This window comes from Cheilinus undulatus, linkage group 13 (assembly GCF_018320785.1).
Source record: "Cheilinus undulatus linkage group 13, ASM1832078v1, whole genome shotgun sequence".
Classification (NCBI taxonomy): domain Eukaryota; kingdom Metazoa; phylum Chordata; class Actinopteri; order Labriformes; family Labridae; genus Cheilinus; species Cheilinus undulatus.
The window spans coordinates 50,041,816-50,069,730 of NC_054877.1; the positions used below are offsets into that span (position 1 = coordinate 50,041,816).

The following is a 27,915-nucleotide window of genomic DNA, read 5'->3' on the forward strand; positions in this document are numbered from 1 at the left end:
TGAGAAAAGTGCTTTTATTTGTTAATAATTTTCTCCAGGAGGCGGCTGATTGGAGGATGAACACTGGCTCCTCTCTCAACATTGATTAACACAAGTGACAGGCTCCGCCCCTCCTCCTGCCTGTCAAACTGTACAAACCCCGCCCCTCTGTTGCTTTGAAACATAAAACCCAAGTGTCCACCCGTCTGAGACGTCAGTCTGATAAAAACCAACAAACACGCCATAAAAAACAAACACGGGTAACAAAACGCCACCAGGCTCCGCCCCTTTAAAAGGGGGGTGGGACAGACCAGCAGGACCTTGGTCTGACGCCACTTCTGATTGGTCAGCCAGGATGATTGGCACTTGAGGAGGTGTGGCCTGCACAGCCTTTCCTCTCCAATGAGTTGAAGGGGCGGGGCTAGTCAGAGTCTGAGTCGCTGGATTCCTCTGATGAAGACTGGTCTTCATCGTCCTCGTCATCCTCATCATCTTCATCGTTCTGAGAAAAAAAGAAAAAATTTAAAACTGTTTGAAATCTTTAAAGGTTTTTTATTTTTAAACCAACAGAGGATCGTTAGAGAACGTGTCGGCCAATCAGGGGGCTTAACGAGATAAAACAAACTTTTAAAATGACCAGAATGTTTAAGAATGTTTCAATGATGACACCTTAGAGAACGGAATGTTTTAAAAGGATGACATCATCATCAAAGGTAGAGGAGATAACCATGGCAACCATCCAGCTTGTTCATTGGCTGATGAATGTTTTAATTTAAATTTACCTCCTCGTCGTCATCGTCATCGCTGTCCGTGGATCCTGATGTCTCATCGTCTTCGTCAGAGTCAGACGAGTCGCTCTTCTCCTCCTCTTCGTCAGAGTCCGACATGTCCTGCTGGAGGACGAAGAGAACGCTTTACAACCCTGACAGACGGCGCAGAGGGACCCAAAACCCACGACAGGAAGTTCAGATTACACTAGGCCGTTACCTTTGCCCGGTATGCCATCGCCCGCTTGGCCACACCCACGGTCTGTGTAACGGCTCTGGAACTAGCCGCCTTCCCCTTCGCCGTCACCCGGACTTTAGCGCCAGGGCTGCTACGGACTTTAGTGGTGCTGCGGCGTTTCTGAAAAACAACCACGGACACAACGACACAAAAAAGACAGGATTTATAACGCCACAGAGACCATTCCTATGGAGATATGTTTCTAATCTAGGTCTAGGACGTTAGGATTATAGCCTCTACGCCATCATTCTAACATGAATTTAAGTTAAAGACGGAGCTTGAACCAAACACAGACTCACTGAGGTCGAGAACTCTTTGTAGACGGCTCGATCCTGAGGAGACAGGGACTGTGGACCAGAACAAAAACAGCTGGACTTAGTCCATATTCAGGTGTTAATCCATGCTGTGCTGGACATAATTCCTGATAGGAATGTAATAATAAAGCGTGTATTCAGAGAGCGGTACCTTGACCCAGGCCTCCAGCTCAGCCTTGTACTCCACCTGCTGCTCCTCCACCAGCTTCTTGTACTTGTCTTTCTGACTCTGGCTCAGTTTGTGCCACCGCTTTCCGATCTCGACCATCCGCTCCTTCAGACTGAAGTGATTCAGCTCCCCATTGGTCAGCAGCTCCTGGGAGAACATCTGATAGCCGCTCCTATTGGACAGGAACAGCAGGGGGAGGGGCTGTTTAAAGACTTTAACCTGAATAAAACAGTCATAAAGTCATGGAGGATCCACAGGGCAGCGTGCTGGTCCTCTCCTCCTTTATTACTACCTGATACCCCCTTTGTTCTTTCAACGATCAAAGGACGGAATGATTTACAATTCAAAAAAGGATGACATCATCTTCAAAGGCAGGGAACGGAATGTTTTATAAATTAAATAGAATGACATCATCATCAGAAACAGGTGGGAATGTTTTAAAATTTCAAAAAGGATGACATCCTGGCGCGCCGGTAGTCGAGTGGTTAAGGCGCATGTCATATACGCAGGCGACCCGGGTTCGAATCCGGCCCGTGGCACCATTTCCTGCATGTCTCTCCCCGCTCCCTCCCCTGTTTCCGACTCTATCCACTGTCCTATCAAAAAAAGGCCAAAAATAGATCTTTAAAAAAAAGGATGACATCCTCATCAAAGGCAGAGAACGGAATGTTTTATAAATTAAAAAGGATGACATCATCATCAAAGGCAGAGGACGGAATGTTTTATAAATTAAAAAGGATGACATCATCAGAAACAGGTGGGAATGTTTTAAAATTTCAAAAAGGGTTACATCCTCATCAAAGGCAGAGGACGGAATATTTTTGAAGAATGGGATGTTGCGGTCCTTCATTTTTTGCCAAAGATTCTGTCTTATTTGCTACTTTTGAAAAAGTGGGTGGAACTGGCGATGAGCGAGGGTTCCTTTAAGGTTCCACCCAGTTTTCCAAAGTTGCCAACAAAGACCCATCTGCATCAGTAGACTGTCGGTTTATCTGTGCTGTAGTAGTGACACATAGAGTTGAAGGACTGTAGTTGGTTTGAAGATTTGTGTCTAAACAGAAAGAAGAGACCGCCATGCTCATCAGTTGGGTTAGTGCTTCCTGCTACTACGGATGTTTTAGACCGTTTTAGACCGTCTTCCTGCTTCCACACCTACAGAGGAGCTTTCAGAGGTCGTCTCAGACGGGGAGCCATCATGGCTGATGAACGCTCTTAGAGCCTTAAATATGTGATAAAACAACCCTATAATAAAGTGGTTTTTAAACTGGTGTCGCACTCACACAGGAGGTTTCTTTGGTTCTCCATCAAACTTGGGTTTCCTCTGAGTCTGAGCCGCTGCGGGCGCTCTCATCTCCAACAGCTCCCTCTGCAGGACACCAACAGTCAGTACAACCACAGCATGTTACATATTCAGGCATATGAATGAACACAGAGGAAACGGGGCTCGGTCTGGGTCGGGGTCCCAGAGGATGTGGCTCACTGACCACAGCTTGGTACTGAACCTCGTAACGCTTCTGGTCCTCTGCCGCCTTCTTGATCCACGGGATCTTCTCCTTCTTCTCCATTGACTTCCAGGCCGCCTCCATTCCCGCCTGCGCCTTCCTGCGGTCGCTCTGTGGGTCACATGACCATCAGAGGGTTAATATTAGAGGCGGTGCTCTCTGAGCATGCTCTGTCCCCGCCCTCTCTGTATACCGCTCACTCTGTATTTGGCCAGGTAGTCTCCGATCACGCTGTGCTGCCACATCTCCTCCGCTGTTTTCGGCGTCTCTGGAAGCTTTGCCGTCTTCTTCCCATCACGCCGCTCTTTGGGAGGTCCAGCAGGAACCCAGGGATCAGGCTCCGCCTCCCGCCCTCGCTCCTGGATCAAAGACAAAGACAGAAGGTGAGTTTGGAGGTGCATACGTAAAAACCACAAGGGTTCAAAAAGCAAAACCAAACAGAAAACGATGGTTGTTTGTTGATTAGTGCTGTCAGGATCAATAAATTTAGTCATGAGTAATCAAGGCCCACAATTAGCGCTCTATTTTTTTAATCACGAGTAACAGCATCAGTACACTGTAGTAAGGCATGTCAGCGTCTCTGCAGCCACAGTGATGTAGGACACGGCCATCAGGTCTTATTCTACTTTAAATCTAGACGAGTCAGAGCCGTCAGGACCCTTTCACTGCTCTGTCCTTCATTTTTAGTCCATAACAGGTTCCTTTTTCCACAGATAAGTTCATGTTCAAATCTTCAATCTACCAATAAAAACAGGTCTGTGAACAGGACGTCCATATCCCCTCATTTCAGACTAAAATCACACCAAACCAGTTTAAATGTAGAATAGTGAATTTATAAATGTGACAAAAAAGGTGCGATTAATCAACATTAACTATAAAAACTCAGAGATTAATCATGATTTAAAATTGTAATTTTTTGACCCCATATATATAAACAGATCATTTCTGAAGTATTCAGCCACGCCAGCTCTGGTGTTTCACTCTGAGGAGAATCTCTCTCCTCTAAAGCTCAGATCTGTCAGCCTCTGAATACTCACGCTAATGTGATATTTCAGTGTTTATTGATTTACAGGTGTCTCTTATTCTGCCATGATGGGAGTGTAGATAAATAAAAACAGAGTTAAACTGATTTCTGACGAGCTGTCGGGGTCAGGCTCATCTGAAGGAGACTTTCAAACCTTGACAGAAGGTGACTTGGCTCTATGTGGGCTGGTAGCCACACCCCCTCCTAACTTGGCGCCCCCGAGTTTCTCCTCAGTCATGACCCGGTCTCGCTCCTCCTCTGGGAGACTCTGCAGAAACGGCAGGAAAACACAGCCATCAGATGTTCTGTCTGCTGGACTAAAGTTGTTTAAAGATTCTGAGTGTTTTTAAAAGAACTGGTTCTTGTAGCTTCATATACCGGGTTAGGAACCAGACTCAGACTCTCTATACGGGGGTCCAACTCTTCTATTACAGTGTATTAACTTCCTCTTTAGGGGCCAGGGTCATCACAGCGTGGTGGCGTCAAACTAACACCTCCAACACTAATGCAGGACACAGGTGACCTGGTCCGTCTCAGTTAGTGTCTCAGTGAGGAGAGGAGTTTAGTTCAGGGACGGCTGGAAGCAGCAACACAAGGAATGTTTGACGTTTAAGTTTGTTGAAGGGTCGATCAGTCAGGACCGGGGAGGGCAGCTAAAAACGTCAAGGCTAGAGCTGGAGGGGTATGGATCCAGGATAGATCCAGGATTAGAGGATCCAGCCTTCCACCTGACAGGCCACCTTTAGGAGAGACAGAGTCCAGTATGGATGTACGACTACTGAGGGGGAAGGAAGTGCAGACTGTAGTGAGGTGTGCAAAGCCTTCCTCTGCCCCAGGGCCAACTGGAGTCTCCTACGGGTCCAAAAACGTCCCTGATGTCCTTAGATTACTAACGTTAGAGTGGGAGAAACTATCTATCCCAAGAGCCTGGTGTAGAGCAGGGAGAACCCTGATTCCTCCGATCTACACCAGTGTAGAACCATTTCACTGTCAAACAGAGGGAAAGACCCTCTTTAGTACTGTGGCAGACTGGAGCAGTTCTATGTGGGTCTCAGGCTTCTGGACCTGATGTCAGCAGAGTTCAAAGGTCATACAGCTCACTGTACCTAACCAAGTACCAGGTACCATCCCTAATAGAAGATAACATGTAGAACAGGGCCGAGGTGAGTGAGTACCACATCAGTAATGGAGGGGTCCCACAGGCCAGCATGCTCTCTCAAAGGCGCAGTTATAAAAACGGCCAATGCTGATATGACACATTTTAAATCAGACTCCATCTGATCATTTCATCATCTGTAAGAAGAAAACCTTTAAAAACCTGTCATTTCATAAGACGGGAATACAAACGTCTCTAAATGTTTCTGCACGTGTAGAAAAAAACAAAAGTTAGTCATTTCTGATATTTGATACCATCTTTACTACATTTTTACAGGTTAAATCTTTCTGCTGTTTTCATTCACTCATGTTTACATCAATCAGCTGATGCTGAGGTGGAGACGTACCTCCAGGAACCTCTGCAGGTCAACGTCGTACTGCTTCTTCCTCTGATGAAAAACAAACATCAGAAACATGAGGGCGGAGCAACGCGCTGCTGACATGTTAGCATGTTAGCATGTAAGCACTGACCTGCTCGCAGCGTTTCTGGAACATGTCCTTCTCTTTCTGCGTCATCATTTTCCACTGTTTACTGCACAGAACCATCCGCTCCGTGCTCGGGACGTCCTTCATGTTCACCATCAGCTCAGCACAGTAGAGGGAGTAGCCATTACTGCACACCAGAACGCCAACGTTAGACAGTTACCTTTAGACAGGTGTTAGCAGGTTAAACCACACTGTTAGACTTCTGTCTTTACTAGAACAGGTGAGGGTTAGACAGTTACCTTTAGACAGGTGTTAGCAGGTTAAACCACACTGTTAGACTTCTGTCTTTACTAGAACAGGTGAGGGTTAGACAGTTACCTTTAGACAGGTGTTAGCAGGTTAAACCACACTGTTAGACTTCTGTCTTTACTAGAACAGGTGAGGGTTAGACAGTTACCTTTAGACAGGTGTTAGCAGGTTAAACCACACTGTTAGACTTCTGTCTTTACTAGAACAGGTGAGGGTTAGACAGTTACCTTTAGACAGGTGTTAGCAGGTTAAACCACACTGTTAGACTTCTGTCTTTACTAGAACAGGTGAGGGTTAGACAGTTACCTTTAGACAGGTGTTAGCAGGTTAAACCACACTGTTAGACTTCTGTCTTTACTAGAACAGGTGAGGGTTAGACAGTTACCTTTAGACAGGTGTTAGCAGGTTAAACCACACTGTTAGACTTCTGTCTTTACTAGAACAGGTGAGGGTTAGACAGTTACCTTTAGACAGGTGTTAGCAGGTTAAACCACACTGTTAGACTTCTGTCTTTACTAGAACAGGTGAGGGTTAGACAGTTACCTTTAGACAGGTGTTGGCAGGTTAAACCACACTGTTAGACTTCTGTCTTTACTAGAACAGGTGAGGGTTAGACAGTTACCTTTAGACAGGTGTTGGCAGGTTAAACCACACTGTTAGACTTCTGTCTTTACTAGAACAGGTGAGGGTTAGACAGTTACCTTTAGACAGGTGTTGGCAGGTTAAACCACACTGTTAGACTTCTGTCTTTACTAGAACAGGTGAGGGTTAGACAGTTACCTTTAGACAGGTGTTAGCAGGTTAAACCACACTGTTAGACTTCTGTCTTTACTAGAACAGGTGAGGGTTAGACAGTTACCTTTAGACAGGTGTTAGCAGGTTAAACCACACCATTTTATTTCCCCCTTTTGTTCCCTATCTGATGCCTTACTGGTTTTATTGTTTCTACTTGTGTTTCTCTGCTAACATACTGCTTTTTCCTCTTGTTTAACTTGCATCTCAACATTATGTTGGGTTTTAATCCTATTTGTATTTGTGTCCTTTACTTAAATCTTCTCCTGCTCTCAGTGTCTCTCTGGTTTCTGTCATATTCTGATTAAATGATGTTGTTCATGTTTTCTATGAATTATTTGTTTGTTTGGTCATCTTCTTTTTTAGTTGGCATGGTTCTTCTGCATGTCCATCACAAATCTGTTTAAAACCACTATAAAAATAAATATGATGTTATTGTTTTTTGATAACAATCAAATCTTTTCCATTACTGGCAAATATAACAACTGTCATTACTTCTAACATTAGCATTTAACAGGTTAGGATCATTAGCAAATATCTGTTAAACATCATAAGCTTTTGGCTGGTTAGCATCATAAGCTTTTGGCTGGTTAGCATCATAAGCTTTTGGCTGGTTAGCATCATAAGCTTTTTGCTGGTTAGCATCATAAGCTTTTGGCTGGTTAGCATCATTAGCTTTTGGCTGGTTAGCATCATAAGCTTTTGGCTGGTTAGTATCATTAGCTTTTGGCTGGTTAGTATCATTAGCTTTTAGCTGGTTAGCATCATAAGCTTTTGGCTGGTTAGCATCATAAGCTTTTGGCTGGTTAGCATCATAAGCTTTTGGCTGGTTAGTATCATAAGCTTTTGGCTGGTTAGCATCATAAGCTTTTGGCTGGTTAGTATCATAAGCTTTTGGCTGGTTAGTATCATTAGCTTTTAGCTGGTTAGCATCATAAGCTTTTGGCTGGTTAGTATCATAAGCTTTTGGCTGGTTAGCATCATAAGCTTTTGGCTTGTTAGCATCATAAGCTTTTTGCTGGTTAGCATCATAAGCTTTTTGCTGGTTAGCATCATAAGCTTTTGGCTGGTTAGCATCATGTTTTTGGCTGGTTAGCATCATAAGCTTTTGGCTGGTTAGTATCATAAGCTTTTGGCTGGTTAGCATCACTAAGCTTTTGGCTGGTTAGTATCAGTTAGCCTTTTGGCTGGTTAGCATCCATAAGCTTTTGGCTGGTTAGCATCATAAGCTTTTGGCTGGTTAGCATCATGCTTTTGGCTGGTTAGCATCATAAGCTTTTGGCTGGTTAGCATCATGTTTTTATGGTTAGCATCATAAGCTTTTGGCTGGTTAGTATCATTAGCTTTTGGCTGGTTAGCATCATAAGCTTTTGGCTGGTTAGCATCATAAGCTTTTGGCTGGTTAGCATCATGCTTTTGGCTGGTTAGTATCATGCTTTTTATGGTTAGCATCATTAGCTTTTGGCTGGTTAGCATCATAAGCTTTTGGCTGGTTAGTATCATTAGCTTTTGGCTGGTTAGCATCATAAGCTTTTGGCTGGTTAGCATCATAAGCTTTTGGCTGGTTAGCATCATAAGCTTTTTGCTGGTTAGCATCATAAGCTTTTGGCTGGTTAGCATCATAAGCTTTTTGCTGGTTAGCATCATAAGCTTTTGGCTGGTTAGCATCATAAGCTTTTGGCTGGTTAGCATCATAAGCTTTTGGCTGGTTAGCATCATAAGCTTTTGGCTGGTTAGTATCATTAGCTTTTAGCTGGTTGGCATCATAAGCTTTTGGCTGGTTAGCATCATAAGCTTTTGGCTGGTTAGTATCATTAGCTTTTAGCTGGTTAGCATCATAAGCTTTTGGCTGGTTAGCATCATTAGCTTTTGGCTGGTTAGCATCATAAGCTTTTGGCTGGTTAGCATCATAAGCTTTTGGCTGGTTAGCATCATAAGCTTTTGGCTGGTTAGTATCATTAGCTTTTAGCTTGTTGGCATCATAAGCTTTTGGCTGGTTAGCATCATAAGCTTTTGGCTGGTTAGTATCATTAGCTTTTAGCTGGTTAGCATCATAAGCTTTTGGCTGGTTAGCATCATTAGCTTTTGGCTGGTTAGCATCATAAGCTTTTGGCTGGTTAGCATCATAAGCTTTTGGCTGGTTAGCATCATAAGCTTTTGGCTGGTTAGCATCATAAGCTTTTGGCTGGTTAGCATCATAAGCTTTTGGCTGGTTAGTATCATTAGCTTTTAGCTTGTTGGCATCATAAGCTTTTGGCTGGTTAGCATCATAAGCTTTTGGCTGGTTAGTATCATTAGCTTTTGGCTGGTTAGCATCATAAGCTTTTGGCTGGTTAGCATCATTAGCTTTTGGCTGGTTAGCATCATAAGCTTTTGGCTGGTTAGCATCATAAGCTTTTGGCTGGTTAGTATCATAAGCTTTTGGCTGGTTAGCATCATAAGCTTTTGGCTGGTTAGCATCATAAGCTTTTGGCTGGTTAGTATCATAAGCTTTTGGCTGGTTAGCATCATAAGCTTTTGGCTGGTTAGCATCATAAGCTTTTGGCTGGTTAGTATCATAAGCTTTTGGCTGGTTAGCATCATAAGCTTTTGGCTGGTTAGCATCATAAGCTTTTGGCTGGTTAGTATCATAAGCTTTTGGCTGGTTAGCATCATAAGCTTTTGGCTGGTTAGTATCATAAGCTTTTGGCTGGTTAGCATCATAAGCTTTTGGCTGGTTAGCATCATAAGCTTTTTTATGGTTAGCATCATAAGCTTTTGGCTGGTTAGCATCATAAGCTTTTGGCTGGTTAGTATCATAAGCTTTTTTATGGTTAGCATCATTAGCTTTTGGCTGGTTAGCATCATAAGCTTTTGGCTGGTTAGTATCATTAGCTTTTGGCTGGTTAGCATCATAAGCTTTTGGCTGGTTAGCATCATAAGCTTTTGGCTGGTTAGCATCATAAGCTTTTTGCTGGTTAGCATCATTAGCGTTTGGCTGGTTAGCATCATAAGCTTTTGGCTGGTTAGCATCATAAGCTTTTGGCTGGTTAGCATCATAAGCTTTTGGCTGGTTAGCATCATAAGCTTTTTGCTGGTTAGCATCATTAGCGTTTGGCTGGTTAGCATCATAAGCTTTTGGCTGGTTAGCATCATAAGCTTTTGGCTGGTTAGCATCATTAGCTTTTGGCTGGTTAGCATCATAAGCTTTTGGCTGGTTAGTATCATTAGCTTTTGGCTGGTTAGCATCATAAGCTTTTGGCTGGTTAGCATCATAAGCTTTTTTATGGTTAGCATCATAAGCTTTTGGCTGGTTAGCATCATAAGCTTTTGGCTGGTTAGTATCATAAGCTTTTTTATGGTTAGCATCATTAGCTTTTGGCTGGTTAGCATCATAAGCTTTTGGCTGGTTAGTATCATTAGCTTTTGGCTGGTTAGCATCATAAGCTTTTGGCTGGTTAGCATCATAAGCTTTTGGCTGGTTAGCATCATAAGCTTTTGGCTGGTTAGCATCATAAGCTTTTGGCTGGTTAGCATCATTAGCTTTTGGCTGGTTAGCATCATAAGCTTTTGGCTGGTTAGCATCATTAGCTTTTGGCTGGTTAGCATCATAAGCTTTTGGCTGGTTAGCATCATAAGCTTTTGGCTGGTTAGCATCATAAGCTTTTGGCTGGTTAGCATCATAAGCTTTTGGCTGGTTAGCATCATAAGCTTTTGGCTGGTTAGCATCATAAGCTTTTGGCTGGTTAGCATCATAAGCTTTTGGCTGGTTAGCATCATAAGCTTTTGGCTGGTTAGCATCATAAGCTTTTGGCTGGTTAGCATCATAAGCTTTTGGCTGGTTAGTATCATTAGCTTTTGGCTGGTTAGCATCATAAGCTTTTGGCTGGTTAGCATCATAAGCTTTTTTATGGTTAGCATCATAAGCTTTTGGCTGGTTAGCATCATAAGCTTTTGGCTGGTTAGTATCATAAGCTTTTGGCTGGTTAGCATCATAAGCTTTTGGCTGGTTAGCATCATAAGCTTTTGGCTGGTTAGTATCATTAGCTTTTGGCTGGTTAGCATCATAAGCTTTTGGCTGGTTAGCATCATAAGCTTTTGGCTGGTTAGCATCATAAGCTTTTGGCTGGTTAGCATCATAAGCTTTTGGCTGGTTAGCATCATAAGCTTTTGGCTGGTTAGCATCATAAGCTTTTGGCTGGTTAGCATCATAAGCTTTTGGCTGGTTAGCATCATAAGCTTTTGGCTGGTTAGTATCATTAGCTTTTGGCTGGTTAGCATCATAAGCTTTTGGCTGGTTAGCATCATTAGCTTTTGGCTGGTTAGCATCATAAGCTTTTGGCTGGTTAGCATCATAAGCTTTTGGCTGGTTAGCATCATAAGCTTTTGGCTGGTTAGTATCATTAGCTTTTAGCTTGTTGGCATCATAAGCTTTTGGCTGGTTAGCATCATAAGCTTTTGGCTGGTTAGTATCATTAGCTTTTAGCTGGTTAGCATCATAAGCTTTTGGCTGGTTAGTATCATAAGCTTTTGGCTGGTTAGCATCATAAGCTTTTGGCTGGTTAGTATCATAAGCTTTTGGCTGGTTAGCATCATAAGCTTTTGGCTGGTTAGCATCATAAGCTTTTGGCTGGTTAGTATCATTAGCTTTTAGCTGGTTGGCATCTTTAGCATATCAGTGGCAAGGACTCACGGCGGAGGTTTCGTTGGCCGTCCATCAAACTTGTCCTTCAGCTGTCGCTCTGCTTTAGTGAGGACAGAGCGAACGTGATCCTCTGAGTTCACGTCAGGATGAGCCTCATGATACGCCCTCATACTGTCCTACAAACACAGATTTAATGAGTCAGTACCGCTCTGATCTGTAGACCTGGTCACAGATATTTAATATCAGCTCTGAGCTTTCAACAATCTCCCTCTACATGAAGTCATGGAGGACTCCAACAGGGTAGCATGCTCGGTCCATGTATGCTATTCCTAGTCATTCTAGCTTGTCTGAGTCAGACCTGGTCTGGTCTGTTACCTCATAGTCTTTCTGCAGCTCCAGGGCCTTGCTTATCCACTTGAGTCTCCTCTTGTCAGAGAGCTGAGACCACTGCCTCCTCAAAGCCTCCTTCAGCTCCTTCTGACTCACCTGTAGATAGACGTGTATGTTTATGTGTGCGTTCATGTGTTTTCAAGATGGATACATAGATACTTAAATGTTAATGAGGGAAATTCAAAGCTTTGATATCACAGAAGCATGAGAGGGGTCCCACAGGGCAGCATGCTGGGTCCTCTCCTCTTTTTACTGTCTAATACTTTGATATCACAGAAGTTAGAGAGGGGTCCCACAGGGCAGCGTGCTGGGTCCTCTCCTCTTTTTACTGTCTAATACTTTGATATCACAGAAGCATGAGAGGGGTCCCACAGGGCAGCGTGCTGGGTCCTCTCCTCTTTCTACTGTCTAATACTTTGATATCACAGAAGTATGAGAGGGGTCCCACAGGGCAGCGTGCTGGGTCCTCTTTGATATCACAGAAGTATGAGAGGGGTCCCACAGGGCAGCATGCTGGGTCCTCTCCTCATTCTACTGTCTAATACTTTGATATCACAAAAGTATGAGAGGGGTCCCACAGGGCAGCATGCTAGGTCCTCTTTGATATCACAGAAGTTAGAGAGGGGTCCCACAGGGCAGCATGCTGGGTCCTCTCCTTTTTCTACTGTCTAATACTTTGATACCACAGAACTTAGAGAGGGGTCCCACAAGGCAGTGTGCTGGGTCCTCTCCTCTTTCTACTGTCTAATTCTTTGATATCACAGAAGTTAGAGAGGGGTCCCACAGGGCAGCGTGCTGGGTCCACTCCTCTTTTTACTGTCTAATGCTTTGATATCACAGAAGTATGAGAGGGGTCCCACAGGGCAGCGTGCTGGGTCCTCTCCTCTTTCTACTGTCTAATACTTTGATATCACAGAAGTAAGGGAGGGGTCCCACAGGGCAGTGTGCTGGGTCCTCTTTGATATCACAGAAGTATGAGAGGGGTCCCACAGGGCAGCATGCTGGGTCCTCTCCTTTTTCTACTGTCTAATACTTTGATACCACAGAACTTAGAGAGGGGTCCCACAAGGCAGTGTGCTGGGTCCTCTCCTCTTTCTACTGTCTAATTCTTTGATATCACAGAAGTTAGAGAGGGGTCCCACAGGGCAGCATGCAGGGTCCTCTCCTCTTTCTACTGTCTAATACTTTGATATCACAAAAGTATGAGAGGGGTCCCACAGGGCAGCGTGCTGGGTCCTCTCCTTTTTCTACTGTCTAATACTTTGATATCACAGAAGTTAGAGAGGGGTCCCACAGGGCAGCGTGCTGGGTCCTCTTTGATATCACAGAAGTATGAGAGGGGTCCCACAAGGCAGTGTGCTGGGTCCTCTCCTCTTTCTACTGTCTAATTCTTTGATATCACAGAAGTTAGAGAGGGGTCCCACAGGGCAGCATGCAGGGTCCTCTCCTCTTTCTACTGTCTAATACTTTGATACCACAGAACTTAGAGAGGGGTCCCACAAGGCAGTGTGCTGGGTCCTCTCCTCTTTCTACTGTCTAATTCTCTGATATCACAGAAGTTAGAGAGGGGTCCCACAGGGCAGCATGCAGGGTCCTCTCCTCTTTCTACTGTCTAATACTTTGATATCACAAAAGTATGAGAGGGGTCCCACAGGGCAGCGTGCTGGGTCCTCTCCTTTTTCTACTGTCTAATACTTTGATATCACAGAAGTTAGAGAGGGGTCCCACAGGGCAGCGTGCTGGGTCCTCTTTGATATCACAGAAGTATGAGAGGGGTCCCACAGGGCAGCATGCTGGGTCCTCTCCTCATTCTACTGTCTAATACTTTGATATCAAAAAAGTATGAGAGGGGTCCCACAGGGCAGCATGCTGGGTCCTCTCCTCTTTCTATTGTCTAATACTTTGATACCACAGAAGTTAGAGAGGGGTCCCACAGGGCAGCGTGCTGGGTCCTCTTTGATATCACAGAAGTATGAGAGGGGTCCCACAGGGCAGCATGCTGGGTCCTCTCCTTTTTCTACTGTCTAATACTTTGATATCACAAAAGTATGAGAGGGGCCCACAACGCAGCGTGCTGGGTCCTCTCCTCTTTCTACTGTCTAATACTTTGATATCACAAAAGTATGAGAGGGGCCCACAACGCAGCGTGCTGGGTCCTCTCCTCTTTCTACTGTCTAATACTTTAATATCACAGAAGTTAGAGAGGGGTCCCACAGGGCAGTGTGCTGGGTCCTCTCCTTTTTCTACTGTCTAATACTTTGATATCACAGAACTTAGAAAGGGGTCCCACAAGGCAGTGTGCTGGGTCCTCTCCTCTTTCTACTGTCTAATTCTTTGATATCACAAATGTTAGAGAGGGGTCCCACAGGGCAGCATGCTGGGTCCTCTTTGATATTACAGAAGTATGAGAGGGGTCCCACAGGGCAGCATGCTGGGTCCTCTCCTTTTTCTACTGTCTAATACTTTGATATCACAGAACTTAGAGAGGGGTCCCACAAGGCAGTGTGCTGGGTCCTCTCCTCTTTCTACTGTCTAATACTTTGATATCACAAAAGTATGAGAGGGGTCCGACAGGGCAGCATGCTTGGTCCTCTCCTCTTTCTATTGTCTAATACTTTGATACCACAGAAGTTAGAGAAGGGTCCCACAGGGCAGCATGCTGGGTCCTCTTTGATATTACAGAAGTATGAGAGGGGTCCCACAGGGCAGCATGCTGGGTCCTCTCCTTTTTCTACTGTCTAATACTTTGATATCACAGAACTTAGAGAGGGGTCCCACAAGGCAGTGTGCTGGGTCCTCTCCTCTTTCTACTGTCTAATTCGTTGATATTACAGAAGTTAGAGAGGGGTCCCACAGGGCAGTCTGCTGGGTCCTCTCCTCTTTCTACTGTCTAATACTTTGATATCACAGAAGTATGAGAGGGGTCCCACAGGGCAGCATGCTGGGTCCTCTCCTCTTTCTACTGTCTAATTCTTTGATATCACAGAAGTTAGAGAGGGGTCCCACAGGGCAGCTTGCTGGGTCCTCTCCTCTTTCTACTGTCTAATACTTTGATATCACAAAAGTATGAGAGGGGTCCCACAGGGCAGCTTGCTGGGTCCTCTCCTCTTTCTACTGTCTAATACTTTGATATCACAAAAGTATGAGAGGGGTCCCACAGGGCAGCTTGCTGGGTCCTCTCCTCTTTCTACTGTCTAATACTTTGATATCACAAAAGTTAGAGAGGGGTCCCACAGGGCAGCTTGCTGGGTCCTCTCCTCTTTCTACTGTCTAATTCTTTGATATCACAGAAGTTAGAGAGGGGTCCCACAGGGCAGCTTGCTGGGTCCTCTCCTCTTTCTACTGTCTAATACTTTGATATCACAGAAGTTAGAGAGGGGTCCCACAGGGCAGCGTGCTGGGTCCACTCCTCTTTCTACTGTCTAATACTTTGATATCACAGAAGTTAGAGAGGGGTCCCACAGGGCAGCGTGCTGGGTCCACTCCTCTTTCTATTGTCTAATGCTTTACATTGATAATACAATGATAACATTGATCATGTTTAAATGGAAATGTTGTCAATGTTTTGCTGAATGTCGACAACATGCAGGTGTTTTTCCTCGATTTTCAGCATTGTTTATCTGGGGTGTTTAGGGCTCTAGTACTGGTGCTGTGGTATCTGACCAGTACGGATACTGGTTTTGACAGGTATCAGGTATCAGGTTAGGTGGTGACTCCAGCGTAGGCGTTTACCTCGGGGTGCAGCTTCATGTAGGCCTTCTTCTCGTGGTTGTACCACAGCTGCTGGGGAGTTTTCGGTTTCTCAGGCAGGTCGGACTTCTTCCTCTCCTCGATGAGCTCGGGATGATCCTCCCTGCAGGGCAGCTAACGTTAGCCATGCTGGGCGCTAACACATGCTAACAGCATAAACATAAAGGCAGTTAGAGCGGTTTAAAGGCTGATATTAAACAGAGGGCCACCGGGCCGCCGCAGTGCTGGCTGTGAGAGTATGCGGAGCTCTGTGTGCCGCAGCAGGAACGGACAGACACCACCGCTAAAATCCAGTCTCAGGACCACCTTACACTTGACGACTGGGACAACGGGAGCGAGCGGCGACCTCAGCGAGACTCCCAGGATTTTACTCTGACTTTGTCTGCGACTTTAAAACTGGAGGAGAAGTCCTCTGGTGTGAGGTCCAGAACAATCGAGCTCAGATTGGAGAGTTTTACATCGCGGTGATTCTAAAATAGTGGCGGACGTGATGGGGGGGTTGCTGTCAAACGTTTTTAAAGGAAAACTAAAACCTAAGAGAAGGTCCTCTTTCACTGTTTAATTTTGTTATGCTTTTTAAAATGGATTAAGGTCTTGGTCTGGATCTGGGTCTTGACTTGTGTTGGTCCTGGCTAACACTCCTGCTTAAATAAAGAGTTATCATGGCTGTCAGCGCCGTGAGCTGTTCTAGTTTCTCTGTCATAGTAAAAGAAAGTAAACGTGTGTTTCTGACGAGAACGGACCGTTTTTTTATTTTGTATGTGTTCCTAACGGGCTCAGTGGGATGGAGCACCATCCTTAATTTTCTACTGCTGCGTACATAAAGACATCTATGTATGCTTTTATTGGTGCAATATTTACTCACACAACTGCATGTGCAACCGTGTGCTATGGGCATCGTGCAATACTACTTTCAACACAGCAGTTTCTAATCTTCAACAGCAGGGTAACGTGCAAAACAACATATATTTATATTTCTGTGCAATAATTTCAGCAATGTGCAGTAGGAGCTTTAGTAACGGAGGTCTACACTAACCTCTAAGAATAAATCAGCTGATTGAAGGTCTGTGTTTAGTAACGGAGGTCTACACTAACCTCTAAGAATAAATCAGCTGATTGAAGGTCTGTGTTTAACGGAGGTCTACACTAACCTCTAAGAATAAATCAGCTGATTGAAGGTCTGTGTTTAGTAACGGAGGTCTACACTAACCTCTAAGAATAAATCAGCTGATTGAAGGTCTGTGTTTAGTAACGGAGGTCTACACTAACCTCTAAGAATAAATCAGCTGATTGAAGGTCTGTGTTTAGTAACGGAGGTCTACACTAACCTCTAAGAATAAATCAGCTGATTGAAGGTCTGTGTTTAGTAACGGAGGTCTACACTAACCTCTAAGAATAAATTAGCTGATTGAAGGTCTGTGTTTAGTAACGGAGGTCTACACTAACCTCTAAGAATAAATCAGCTGATTGAAGGTCTGTGTTTAGTAACGGAGGTCTACACTAACCTCTTACTCAGCACGTCAGGATGTTGTTTTCCACATCCTGACACAGCAGAGCTCACTGTCCTTTGGCTATAGAGAGTTCTAGAACATCAGCTGTGATTAACACTAACTATAACCTATAACCTCAGTCCTGTATTTCAGACAGCCTCATCTGACCCACACTGATGGATCAGGGTCTAACCCTCTGTGAGACCCCGCAGACACCCTGAACAGCTGAACTCACTTGAATCGAGCCATGTTCTTCTCAAACTCTTCTTTCTCTCGCTGGAACTCACAGATGTATTTTTGCTGCAGGAAGACAAAGACAAAAGTTTGACCATTAAAGGAGGAGTCACAGGGGCTGTGGTCATCTCTGCCCTGTCCCTGAAACGCCGCTCCACTTTGGTCCAGTCTGTAGGGTCCCTGAGCCGGGCTCTGCCTCTGTCAAGTCTGCTTTTTCTTTTAAAGACACCACAGCAGGGAACAATCATCCTCTGAGCAGACCTCCACACGCTCTCTGGATACTCAGGCATCAGTCTAGTCAGCACTGACCTGACATCTACATCACTGGTTCACAACTATGAAGAACATTCCAGCACATTTTCATGTTTTTGTCCTTATCTACCATTTAGACCATTTAGTAGGGCTGGACGATAATGGCAAAAATAATAATCACAATTACTTTGATTGATATTGAAATCACGATCAATAAACACGATTTTTCATTGATTTCAAAACTTGAGTATTTCTTTGAACCGCAACTTAAAAGAATAATCAAAAATAAATTAGTAACAAGTAAAATAATAATAATCTATTAAATAATAAAAATAAAAAACAATAAATAAAATTAAATACCCAATCTACATGCACTCCTGTAAAACTTGCAAATTGCAAATGTAAATTGTCCTGCCATGTCCTACCCTTCTTCTCAACAAAGGCTGCCATTCTGTCATGTTTTTAATCGCTCGCTCCTCGTATTATTGATCCACATACGTCACACGCTTGCTGCAGCTGCACACGCAACACAGGTGCATTCACGGTGCTTTCACAGTGTAGGAACTTGCATACACGCTGCGTGGCACATTAGTCATTTTTCTTCGATTATAATGTTTTTATGATCGTGAGAAACCAAAATTGAAATCACGATCAAATTTCCATGAATTGTCCAGCCCTACCATTTAGGGTGGTGGTACTCAACGTGTGGCTCTTCTACGTCTTCATTTGAAACATTATTCCCCAGAAAAGCTTAAAAAAGAAAACTATGACCTCAGAAATTAATCACATTAATCAGTTTGTTACCCAGACTAATACAGAAGGATTTAATTGTCAAACATAATCGTCCCATTTATCCCATTTTTGCCACATTAATCCACCCAATTCAGCTATCTTTGCCATTAAATACCACTTGTTTCCTCTTTTTTGTCCATTTTTGTAACTTCTTTTAGTCTCTTTTTTCCCATTTTTGCCCCTTTTCACCATTTTTTGCCTATATAAGCTACCTTTTTCCATTAAATACCACTTGTTTCCAATTTTTATGCCCTATTTTGCCACTCCTGACTGCTTTTTGCCCATTTTAGTCACATTTCTCTAATTTTTTGCCACATTTGGACCATTTTGCCTCTAGATCCCACCCTCTTGGACTTTAGACTTATCAGCCCTCTGGTGTTTTTAAACTGTTTTTATTCCTGCTTTGTGCTATTCTTTTTCTGATTTGATTTTAATCCTGTTCTTATTCTATTTAAGGCTTTTACCCTTATACACCTATTTGTTGCACTTTGAGATTTGTTTCTAAATGTAAAGTGCATTATAAATAACATTTATTATTATTATTATTATTATTATTATTATTATTTGCACCTTTAACTTATTTTTATTGCCACTTTAATCCATTTTTGCCACTTTTGAATTATTATTATTATTATTTGCACCTTTAACTTATTTTTATTGCCACTTTAATCCATTTTTGCCACTTTTGACCCTTTAGATTGTGGCTCTTGCAAAGGTGTTTTTCAGTAATTTGGCTGTTCGGTTGAGTAACACTGATTTAGAGACTAAATAAGTGGGTAAACTCTCTAGCTCTATGTTTCTGCTGCAGTACAACACTGAACATCTCTCCTCGGGTCAAAGCAAAGTTCTGCTCACTAAGATCTGTGTTCTTTCTCAGAGTTTGTGGAAAGAGGAGGATTCACAGCATTAAAAGATTTAAAAGGAGCTTCAAACAGTTTGAAGGAGAACTAAGCTAGCATGAAATCCTGAGGAGAGTGTGAGGAGCAGTAGGAACATTAACAGACCTTCTTCTTGTCAGGCAGCTCCTTGTACTTCTTGGACAGGATCTTGGTCAGGTCCAGGTTGCTCATCTCGGGGTGGATTTTGGCGTATTTGGCTCGTTTCTCCATGAAGAAGCGGAAATAAGGGGTCAAGGGTTTTTTAGGGAAATCTGGATGCGTCTGATTGGAGAGAGAGAGAGAGAGTCAGAAAAACACGCCGTTCACACTCAATCAGCTGAATACACGCCGATCATGTGACCCACCTTCAGTTTCTTTCCTTTGTAGGGATTTTTAACGAACTCGGTGGCGTCGATGATGAGCTCTGTCATCGTTCTGTATTTACGTACCTGAAACACCAAAGTGTCGGTTTAAGGGGATTACAAACTCTGGAAAATTACCAGTGCCTTAATTCCAGATTACATTCTTTAAAAAATTCTACTTAAATTTCCCATTATTCCATGAAAACAGCCGAGCAAATTCCCCAGAAAAATTCAAACTAAAGTTGTAGTCATTGAAAATATATTTCCCACATTTCCATGAAAATGCCTGAAAATTTAGTGCAAATTCTCCTGACATTTCAAGCGAATGACTCACACTTCAGAGGACGTTCTAGAAGATTCTGACTGCAGGAATGAAGACTATGCTGTAGGACAGCCAAACTGTAGAGTCCTGACATGAACAGGGTCATTCTTTTAAAACCTACTGAACATCCGTCCTCGCCTTTGACATGCAGGCCGATCTAGACCTACGCTCTTTCACTGTGAAGCCATGCTGTTGTAACTCTTGGCATTGTCTTGCTAAAAGAAGCCGAACAACCAATCACCAGTTTACCTTCTTACCTGTGGAAGGTTCTAGGTGTTTTTGAGAATTCACAACTTTCCACGTCTTTTTTTTTTTTCTTCCGTGTCCCAACTTTTCTGGAACATGTTCTGGAACCTGTTCAAACTCATTTCATGCTTTTTGAGCAACATTAGAGGTTGTTGCTTGTTTACACTGAAGAAATGGAAATGGACTTCGGGGCCAGGTGAACCTGGATCAGGACCCGTGTCCCTGATGTGGATCCATCCTCATGATTGGTACTGTGGCCTACGGTCTGTGCAGTGTGCTCTGGAATAATGGTGTGTGTGTGTGATGTGTGTCATATGTATCATGTGCGCCCGTTACCTCTGAGGAGACTTTCTGCCACTTCCTGCGACACATTTCTGCGCTGAAGTTTCCAAAGCTGGCTTTCTCCCAGTCGAAGTGCGACTCGGTGGTTTTGTACTTCATGGCGTCTCCGTCCGGCAGCAGACTGCGAATCCTCTCCAACAGAGTTAGACAGTCCTCCTTACTCCACTCATCTACACAGAAGCACACAGAGGAGAGCTGTCAATCACACAGAGAACAGCTGTCAACCACACAGAGAACAGCTGTCAACCACACAGAGAACAGCTGTCAATCACACAGAGGAAAGTTGTCAATCACACAGAAAAGAGCTGTCAACCACACAGAGGACAGCTGTCAATCACAGAGAGGAGCAATTAACCACAGAGAAGATAGCTGTCAATCACACAGAAGAGAGCTGTCAACCACACAGAAGGAAAGTTGTCAATCACACAGAAGAGAGCTGTCATTCACACAGAAGGAAAGTTGTCAATCACACAGAAGAGAGCTGTCATTCACACAGAGGACAGCTGTCAATCACACAGATGACAGCTGTCAATCACACAGAGGAAAGTTGTCAATCACACAGAAGAGAGCTGTCAATCACACAATGGAAAGTTGTCAACCACACAGAGGACAGCTGTCAACCACACAGAGTACAGCTGTCAATCACACAGAGGACAGCTGTCAACCACAAAGAAGAGAGCTGTCAACCACACAGATGACAGCTGTCAACCACACAGAGGGCAGCTGTCAACCACACAGAGGACAGCTGTCAACCACACAGATGACAGCTGTCAACCACATAGAGGACAGCTGTCAACCACACAGAAGACAGCTGTCTATCACACAGAGGACAGCTGTCAACCACACAGAGGACAGCTGTCAACCACAATGAAGAGAGCTGTCAACCACACAGATGACAGCTGTCAACCACACAGAGGGCAGCTGTCAATCACACAGAGGAAAGTTGTCAATCACACAGAAAAGAGCTGTCAACCACACAGAGGACAGCTGTCAATCACACAGAGGAGCAGTTAACCACATAGAAGATAGCTGTCAATCACACAGAAGGAAAGTAGACTGCGAATCCTCTCCAACAGAGTTAGACAGTCCTCCTTACTCCACTCATCTACACAGAAGCACACAGAGGAGAGCTGTCAATCACACGGAAGACAGCTGTCAATCACACAGAGGACAGCTGTCAACCACACAGAGGACAGCTGTCAACCACACAGAGAACAGCTGTCAACCACACAGAGAACAGCTGTCAACCACACAGAGTACAGCTGTCAATCACACAGAGGAAAGTTGTCAATCACACAGAAAAGAGCTGTCAACCACACAGAAGGAAAGTTGTCAATCACACAGAAGAGAGCTGTCATTCACACAGAGGACAGCTGTCAATCACACAGATGACAGCTGTCAATCACACAGAGGAAAGTTGTCAATCACACAGAAGAGAGCTGTCAATCACACAATGGGAAGTTGTCAACCACACAGAGGACAGCTGTCAACCACACAGAGGACAGCTGTCAATCACACAGAGGACAGCTGTCAACCACACAGAGGACAGCTGTCAACCACACAGAGAACAGCTGTCAACCACACAGAGTACAGCTGTCAACCACACAGAGGACAGCTGTCAAACACACAGAGGACAGCTGTCAACCACACAGGGCACAGCTGTCAACCCCACAAAGTACAGCTGTCAACCACACAGAGGACAGCTGTCAATCACACAGAAGACAGCTGTCAACCACACAGAGGACAGCTGTCAACCACACAGAGGACAGCTGTCAACCACAAAGAAGAGAGCTGTCAATCACACAGAGTGCAGCTGTCTATAACACAGAGGAAAGTTGTCAATCACACAGAGGACAGCAGTCAATCACACAGATGACAGCTGTCAATCACACAGAGGAAAGTTGTCAATCACACAGAAGAGAGCTGTCAATCACACAATGGAGAGTTGTCAATCACACAGAGGACAGCTGTCAACCACACAGAGGACAGCTGTCAACCACACAGAGAACAGCTGTCAACCACACAGAGTACAGCTGTCAACCACACAGAGGACAGCTGTCAAACACACAGAGGACAGCTGTCAACCACACAGGGCACAGCTGTCAACCACACAGAGTACAGCTGTCAACCATACAGGGGACAGCTGTCAACCACAAAGAAGAGAGCTGTCAACCACACAGAGGACAGCTGTCAACCACACAGAAGACAGCTGTCTATCACACAGAGGACAGCTGTCAACCACACAGAGGACAGCTGTCAACCACAAAGAAGAGAGCTGTCAACCACACAGATGACAGCTGTCAACCACACAGAGGGCAGCTGTCAATCACACAGAGGAGAGCTGTCAATCAAACGGAAGACAGCTGTCAATCACACAGAGGACAGCTGTCAATCACACAGAGGAGAGCTGTCATTCACACAGAGGACAGCTGTCAATCACACAGAGGACAGCTGTCAATCACACAGAGGACAGCTGTCAAACACACAGAGGACAGCTGTCAACCACACAGGGCACAGCTGTCAACCACACAGAGTACAGCTGTCAACCATACAGGGGACAGCTGTCAACACAAAGAAGAGAGCTGTCAACCACACAGAAGACAGCTGTCAACCACACAGAGGACAGCTGTCAACCACACAGAGGACAGCTGTCAACCACAAAGAAGAGAGCTGTCAATCACACAGAGTGCAGCTGTCTATAACACAGAGGAAAGTTGTCAATCACACAGAGGACAGCAGTCAATCACACAGATGACAGCTGTCAATCACACAGAGGAAAGTTGTCAATCACACAGAAGAGAGCTGTCAATCACACAATGGAGAGCTGTCAATCACACAGTGGACAGCTGTCAACCACACAGAGGACAGCTGTCAACCACACAGAGAACAGCTGTCAACCACACAGAGTACAGCTGTCAACCACACAGAGGACAGCTGTCAAACACACAGAGGACAGCTGTCAACCACACAGGGCACAGCTGTCAACCACACAGAGTACAGCTGTCAACCATACAGGGGACAGCTGTCAACCACAAAGAAGAGAGCTGTCAACCACACAGAGGACAGCTGTCAATCACACAGAAGAGAGCTGTCTATCACACAGAGGACAGCTGTCAACCACACAGAGGACAGCTGTCAACCACAAAGAAGAGAGCTGTCAACCACACAGATGACAGCTGTCAACCACACAGAGGGCAGCTGTCAATCACACAGAGGAGAGCTGTCAATCAAACGGAAGACAGCTGTCAATCACACAGAGGACAGCTGTCAATCACACAGAGGAGAGCTGTCATTCACACAGAGGACAGCTGTCAATCACACAGAGGACAGCTGTCAATCACACAGAGGACAGCTGTCAAACACACAGAGGACAGCTGTCAACCACACAGGGCACAGCTGTCAACCACACAGAGTACAGCTGTCAACCATACAGGGGACAGCTGTCAACCACAAAGAGGACAGCTGTCAACCACACAGAGGACAGCTGTCAATCACACAGAAGAGAGCTGTCTATCACACAGAGGACAGCTGTCAACCACACAGAGGACAGCTGTCAACCACAAAGAAGAGAGCTGTCAACCACACAGATGACAGCTGTCAACCACACAGAGGGCAGCTGTCAATCACACAGAGGAGAGCTGTCAATCAAATGGAAGACAGCTGTCAATCACACAGAGGACAGCTGTCAATCACACAGAGGAGAGCTGTCATTCACACAGAGGACAGCTGTCAATCACACAGAGGACAGCTGTCAATCACACAGAGGACAGCTGTCAATCACACAGAGAACAGCTGTCAACCACATAGAGAACAGCTGTCAACCACACAGAGTACAGCTGTCTATCACACAGAGGAAAGTTGTCAATCACACAGAAAAGAGCTGTCAACCACACAGAGGACAGCTGTCAAACACACAGAGTACAGCTGTCAATCACAAAGAAGAGAGCTGTCAACCACAAAGAAGAGAGCTGTCAACCACACAGAGGACAGCTGTCAATCACACAGAGGACAGCTGCCAATCACAGAACGGCACAGTACTGCTGACGCTATGAATTTTCTGTAAGAAAGGATGCAACAGTAAGAAATAAATGCTAATTTGAACACACTGATAGACTGCTCAGCTAATAAACCTGGTGGGGTACTGGTTAGACTGGAATGGCAACTGGGGTTCTAGACTGGCCTGCATGCAAGAGGCAAGCATGTTATGTTTGATAGATATTAAAGAATGACATCACCTTCAAAGACAAGGTTGGAATGTTTGATAGATATTAAAGAATGACATCATCTTCAGAGGCAAGTATGGAATGTTTGATAATTTCTTATAATCTAAAGACTTTAATGGATGACACCATCAGAGGAAGAGGACTGAATGTTGATGAAGCTGGGGATGTTGGAAGCTTTTTCCCCTCTATTTTTGCCAGATAGTAGGCCACAGCTGGCAGTTTTTCTAAAAGTGGCCAACAAAGGATGGACAGATGATTGGTCAGCTGTTGATGAGGTCACACTAGGAGAGCATTTACCTGTTTCACTTTTGATCCTGGAGCTCTGAGCTGCAGAGACGCTGCTGCTGCCGTTCATCCTGCAGCCGCAGGAGACTCTGCCCTCTCCACCCCTGCACACACAAACATATACACATTAATACATACCTATATACACATCTGTACCGGGTCTTTGACACGACCTTATCAGTTTGGTTAGTGGACATCCAACCACAACGATCCTCTTTGATACCAAGGCAACAACAGTAGAAGTCTGAGACACCAACACTGAGTTTAAACTGTCAAAAATTGCAGACAAACTTCTACATGCTGGTAATGTTCCTGTTAGCTTTCCAGTGTCACAAAAAAGCTGTTCCCTTTAAGTGCTATTTTTTATACCATCAATAATTGAAATAACCAGGAATATATCGATCCAAAACATGCAGTATTTAAAGTATCAGAGTACAGAACATTCTGACAACCTTACAAAAGAAAGATGAAAGGACCCAGCATGCTGCCCTGTGGGATTCCTCTCTTACTTTAGAACCAGGGTCTCTGATTCATGATAGAACAGTTTGATTATTTATAGTTGTTATGAAATTTAATCTCTGCCTGACTCTGGTGTGTCATTTCTCAAGGTGCCACACAGGGTGAGGAAACAGTCTTCGTGGGGTGTCGTCTTCAAAGCCTGGGAGTACCAGAAGCTCCAAATGTCAGTAGCAGCAGAATCAGTTTGTTCAGCATTGGCAGAGAAGATTTTGAACATTTTTCTCAGACCATCCCACATACTCAGCTCTGCTGCTCATCCCACAAATGTTCCTAACAAATGTGGGGCAATTTAAAAGGGAAAAAACAGGCTTTCCACAGTATAAGATTTATTGACATGAAGCCCTTTTACAGCAAAGAAATAATCTACCAAACACTCATTTACTAGGTTTATTTGTTTTTTACTGAAGAGGAGGAAATCAGATATTTAATTTTTATCAGCATTCAGCTGGTATGAGGCTCTAAATATTGGTCGTTGTTGCCCATCCCTAGTACGGGTCAGTAAGAGGTCGGGCTGGACTACACTACAGTGCTGGACCACCTCTATTTAAACCCGTTACTCTAAAGAAACACTACTGAAGTGTAGACCAGTCATGGAAGGGTCTTCTTAATCCGGCTGCTAGCACTGCCGGGTTAAATTTAACCCTGGCGCTGGTCTGAAGTGAGTCTGTCCCAGAATGCGGCGCTGAGGGCGGTAGAGAGTACGATTCTCTCCGAAAAGTCCGGATTTTGTTGGAATTATCAGTAAAAAGCCCAAATATAAAATAAAATGAACGTCTATGTTCTTTGTGTAATTTTCCCGCCTCTGTATCTTTTTTTCTTCGCTTTCCCGCGGTTTGGACCGAGCTGTGCGCGTGTCCCCGTCCCCGCACGCAGCGGGCCGCCTAGTTCCAGCTGCCCCAGTAATGGCGCCCGTCCTCCGGCAGGAGTCACCACGTAGCTTCCGCTGGCACGCAGAGCTGCTCGAGACACAAGCTAGCGTGACGCGTTTCTGCTTAAATGTGTCGATTCAGACCGAAATTTGGAGAATAAAACAGGCAGAAATAATGCGTGGACATTTTAAACACCAAGCAGAGGCTCGCTTTGACACGTGAAGCAGATTATCGCATCATTTAGGGAAAAAATGTTAAAATGAGTGAAAACCGTCGAAAATGTTTATTTAATTGTGTAAATATTTGACTGAAATGGCTGTTAAAGCCGTCTACTGTGGATCATTTGGTGAACGAGGGGCCTTGTTTGGCGATTTTCGGGGCTGAGCGGGCTTGATGTCTTGCTGCTGCCCCAGAAGCCTTCACTGCAAAGCCGCCATGAATGTTCTGGTGACTCGGTGACAAACGAGCAGAAAAGCCCAGAAATCTGTTTAAAATCACGACCAACTACTTACCTTCAGATTCGAGCAGAGACCCAGGTTAATACTGCACACCACGGTGGTCTTTGGGGTTATTTTGGGACTTTCCAAGTGCGTTTTTTTCAGCCGTAAACCCCGGGGAGTGAGGTCGAAACGAATCCGACAAAAGGAGCGTCTAGTCCGGTATGAAACTCCGCCCAGCGCCGCAGGGGGAGGAACTCCGGGGGAAAACATGAGGACAAAGGCGGAGGATGAAACCAGAGACAGCGGCTAAAACACCAGCCAAGGCCGCTTAAAAATAGTTCACAGGCTCACTAAGGGACTTTAAAATCTTCTTTAACAAAAGCAGAAAGCTTTATAAAATTTAACATTGCCTGCGTCCTCTCCCGTGAATCCTCCTCGTCACTTTAACCTGGGCCGGCTCCAGATGCTGAACCGGCGGGGAGACAGAGGACCGCGGCCCGGAGGAGAGCGGCTGCCCGGAGCTTCAGGCCCCGAATCGGAGGTTCAAAGTGAGCAGGAAGTCCTCGGGTCTGCCGACAGGCTCTCCGCTGTCTCTCCACGGCCTGACAGTGCTGATCAGCGGCTGGGAGGCGGCGGTGTTACCCGCATCCGCATGGCATGCTGCCCGCCGACAACGCAAGGTGCGCCGGGTCTGAACACCCGGCTCGCCGCTCCCCTCCCACCGAGAGCTGCACCGACCGATCAGTCCAATCAATCATCAATCAATCCATCCTTGTGTCCATTCTCCTTTCATCCTCAAGAGAAGATGTCCCCAGGTTATGGGTGGGATGGGAAGGGGAGCAGATACACCTTTAAAATAAAGATAATGACTTTCAAAACTTTTCTGATGAATCTCTGGTTTATTCACTCTGTCCTAAAAGAGTTAAAGCATGATAAGCATCCTGCTGTTCCATTAAACACCCATATATCCCTTTATTTGACACTAATATTCCATTAAACACCCATATATCCCTTTATTTAACCCTAATATTCCATTAAACACCCATATATCCCTTTATTTAACACTAATATTCCATTAAACACCCATATATCCCTTTATTTAACCCTAATATTCCATTAAACACCCATATATCCCTTTATTTAACCCTAATATTCCATTAAACACCCATATATCCCTTTATTTAACCCTAATATTCCATTAAACACCCATATATCCCTTTAT

At 44.6% G+C, this 27,915-nt stretch overlaps 1 protein-coding gene across 4 annotated transcripts; it reads right to left on the minus strand.

Annotated features, from left to right (window-relative positions):
- ubtfl (upstream binding transcription factor, like) lies at positions 1 to 27,399 on the minus strand. Of its 4 annotated transcripts, none has more exons than XM_041803411.1 (20): positions 26,766 to 27,399; positions 24,878 to 24,969; positions 20,352 to 20,527; positions 19,451 to 19,534; positions 19,212 to 19,367; positions 17,165 to 17,229; positions 15,422 to 15,542; positions 11,675 to 11,785; positions 11,348 to 11,475; positions 5,620 to 5,761; positions 5,496 to 5,537; positions 4,148 to 4,261; positions 3,170 to 3,328; positions 2,952 to 3,080; positions 2,748 to 2,833; positions 1,450 to 1,639; positions 1,284 to 1,331; positions 967 to 1,104; positions 762 to 869; positions 1 to 481 (listed from the first exon to the last, which is right to left on the minus strand). In XM_041803411.1, the coding sequence occupies exons 2-20, from the start codon at positions 24,933 to 24,935 to the stop codon at positions 401 to 403; spliced, it is 2,136 nt and encodes a 711-aa protein (XP_041659345.1). In that variant the 5' UTR covers positions 24,936 to 24,969; positions 26,766 to 27,399; the 3' UTR covers positions 1 to 400. The 4 variants fall into 4 exon arrangements, with proteins under 4 accessions (XP_041659345.1, XP_041659344.1, XP_041659346.1 ...); XM_041803410.1 differs by having other exon boundaries at positions 762 to 872; positions 26,766 to 27,397; XM_041803412.1 differs by having other exon boundaries at positions 762 to 872; positions 2,970 to 3,080; positions 26,766 to 27,396.
- Between the last annotated feature and the right edge of the window lie 516 nt (positions 27,400 to 27,915).

What these genes read in the sequence shown, in the direction of transcription:
- ubtfl (XM_041803410.1), bottom strand. Translation starts at nt 24,935, where the DNA reads ATGAACGGCAGCAGCAGCGTCTCTGCAGCTCAGAGCTCCAGGATCAAA. An exon ending in CAGGATCAAAAGTGAAACAG is followed by an intron (nt 20,528 to 24,877) that starts GTAAATGCTCTC and finishes GCTTCTGTGTAG; the next exon opens with ATGAGTGGAGTAAGGAGGAC. An exon ending in CGGCCAACGAAACCTCCGCC is followed by an intron (nt 5,762 to 11,347) that starts GTGAGTCCTTGC and finishes TCTGGTGTGCAG; the next exon opens with TAATGGCTACTCCCTCTACT.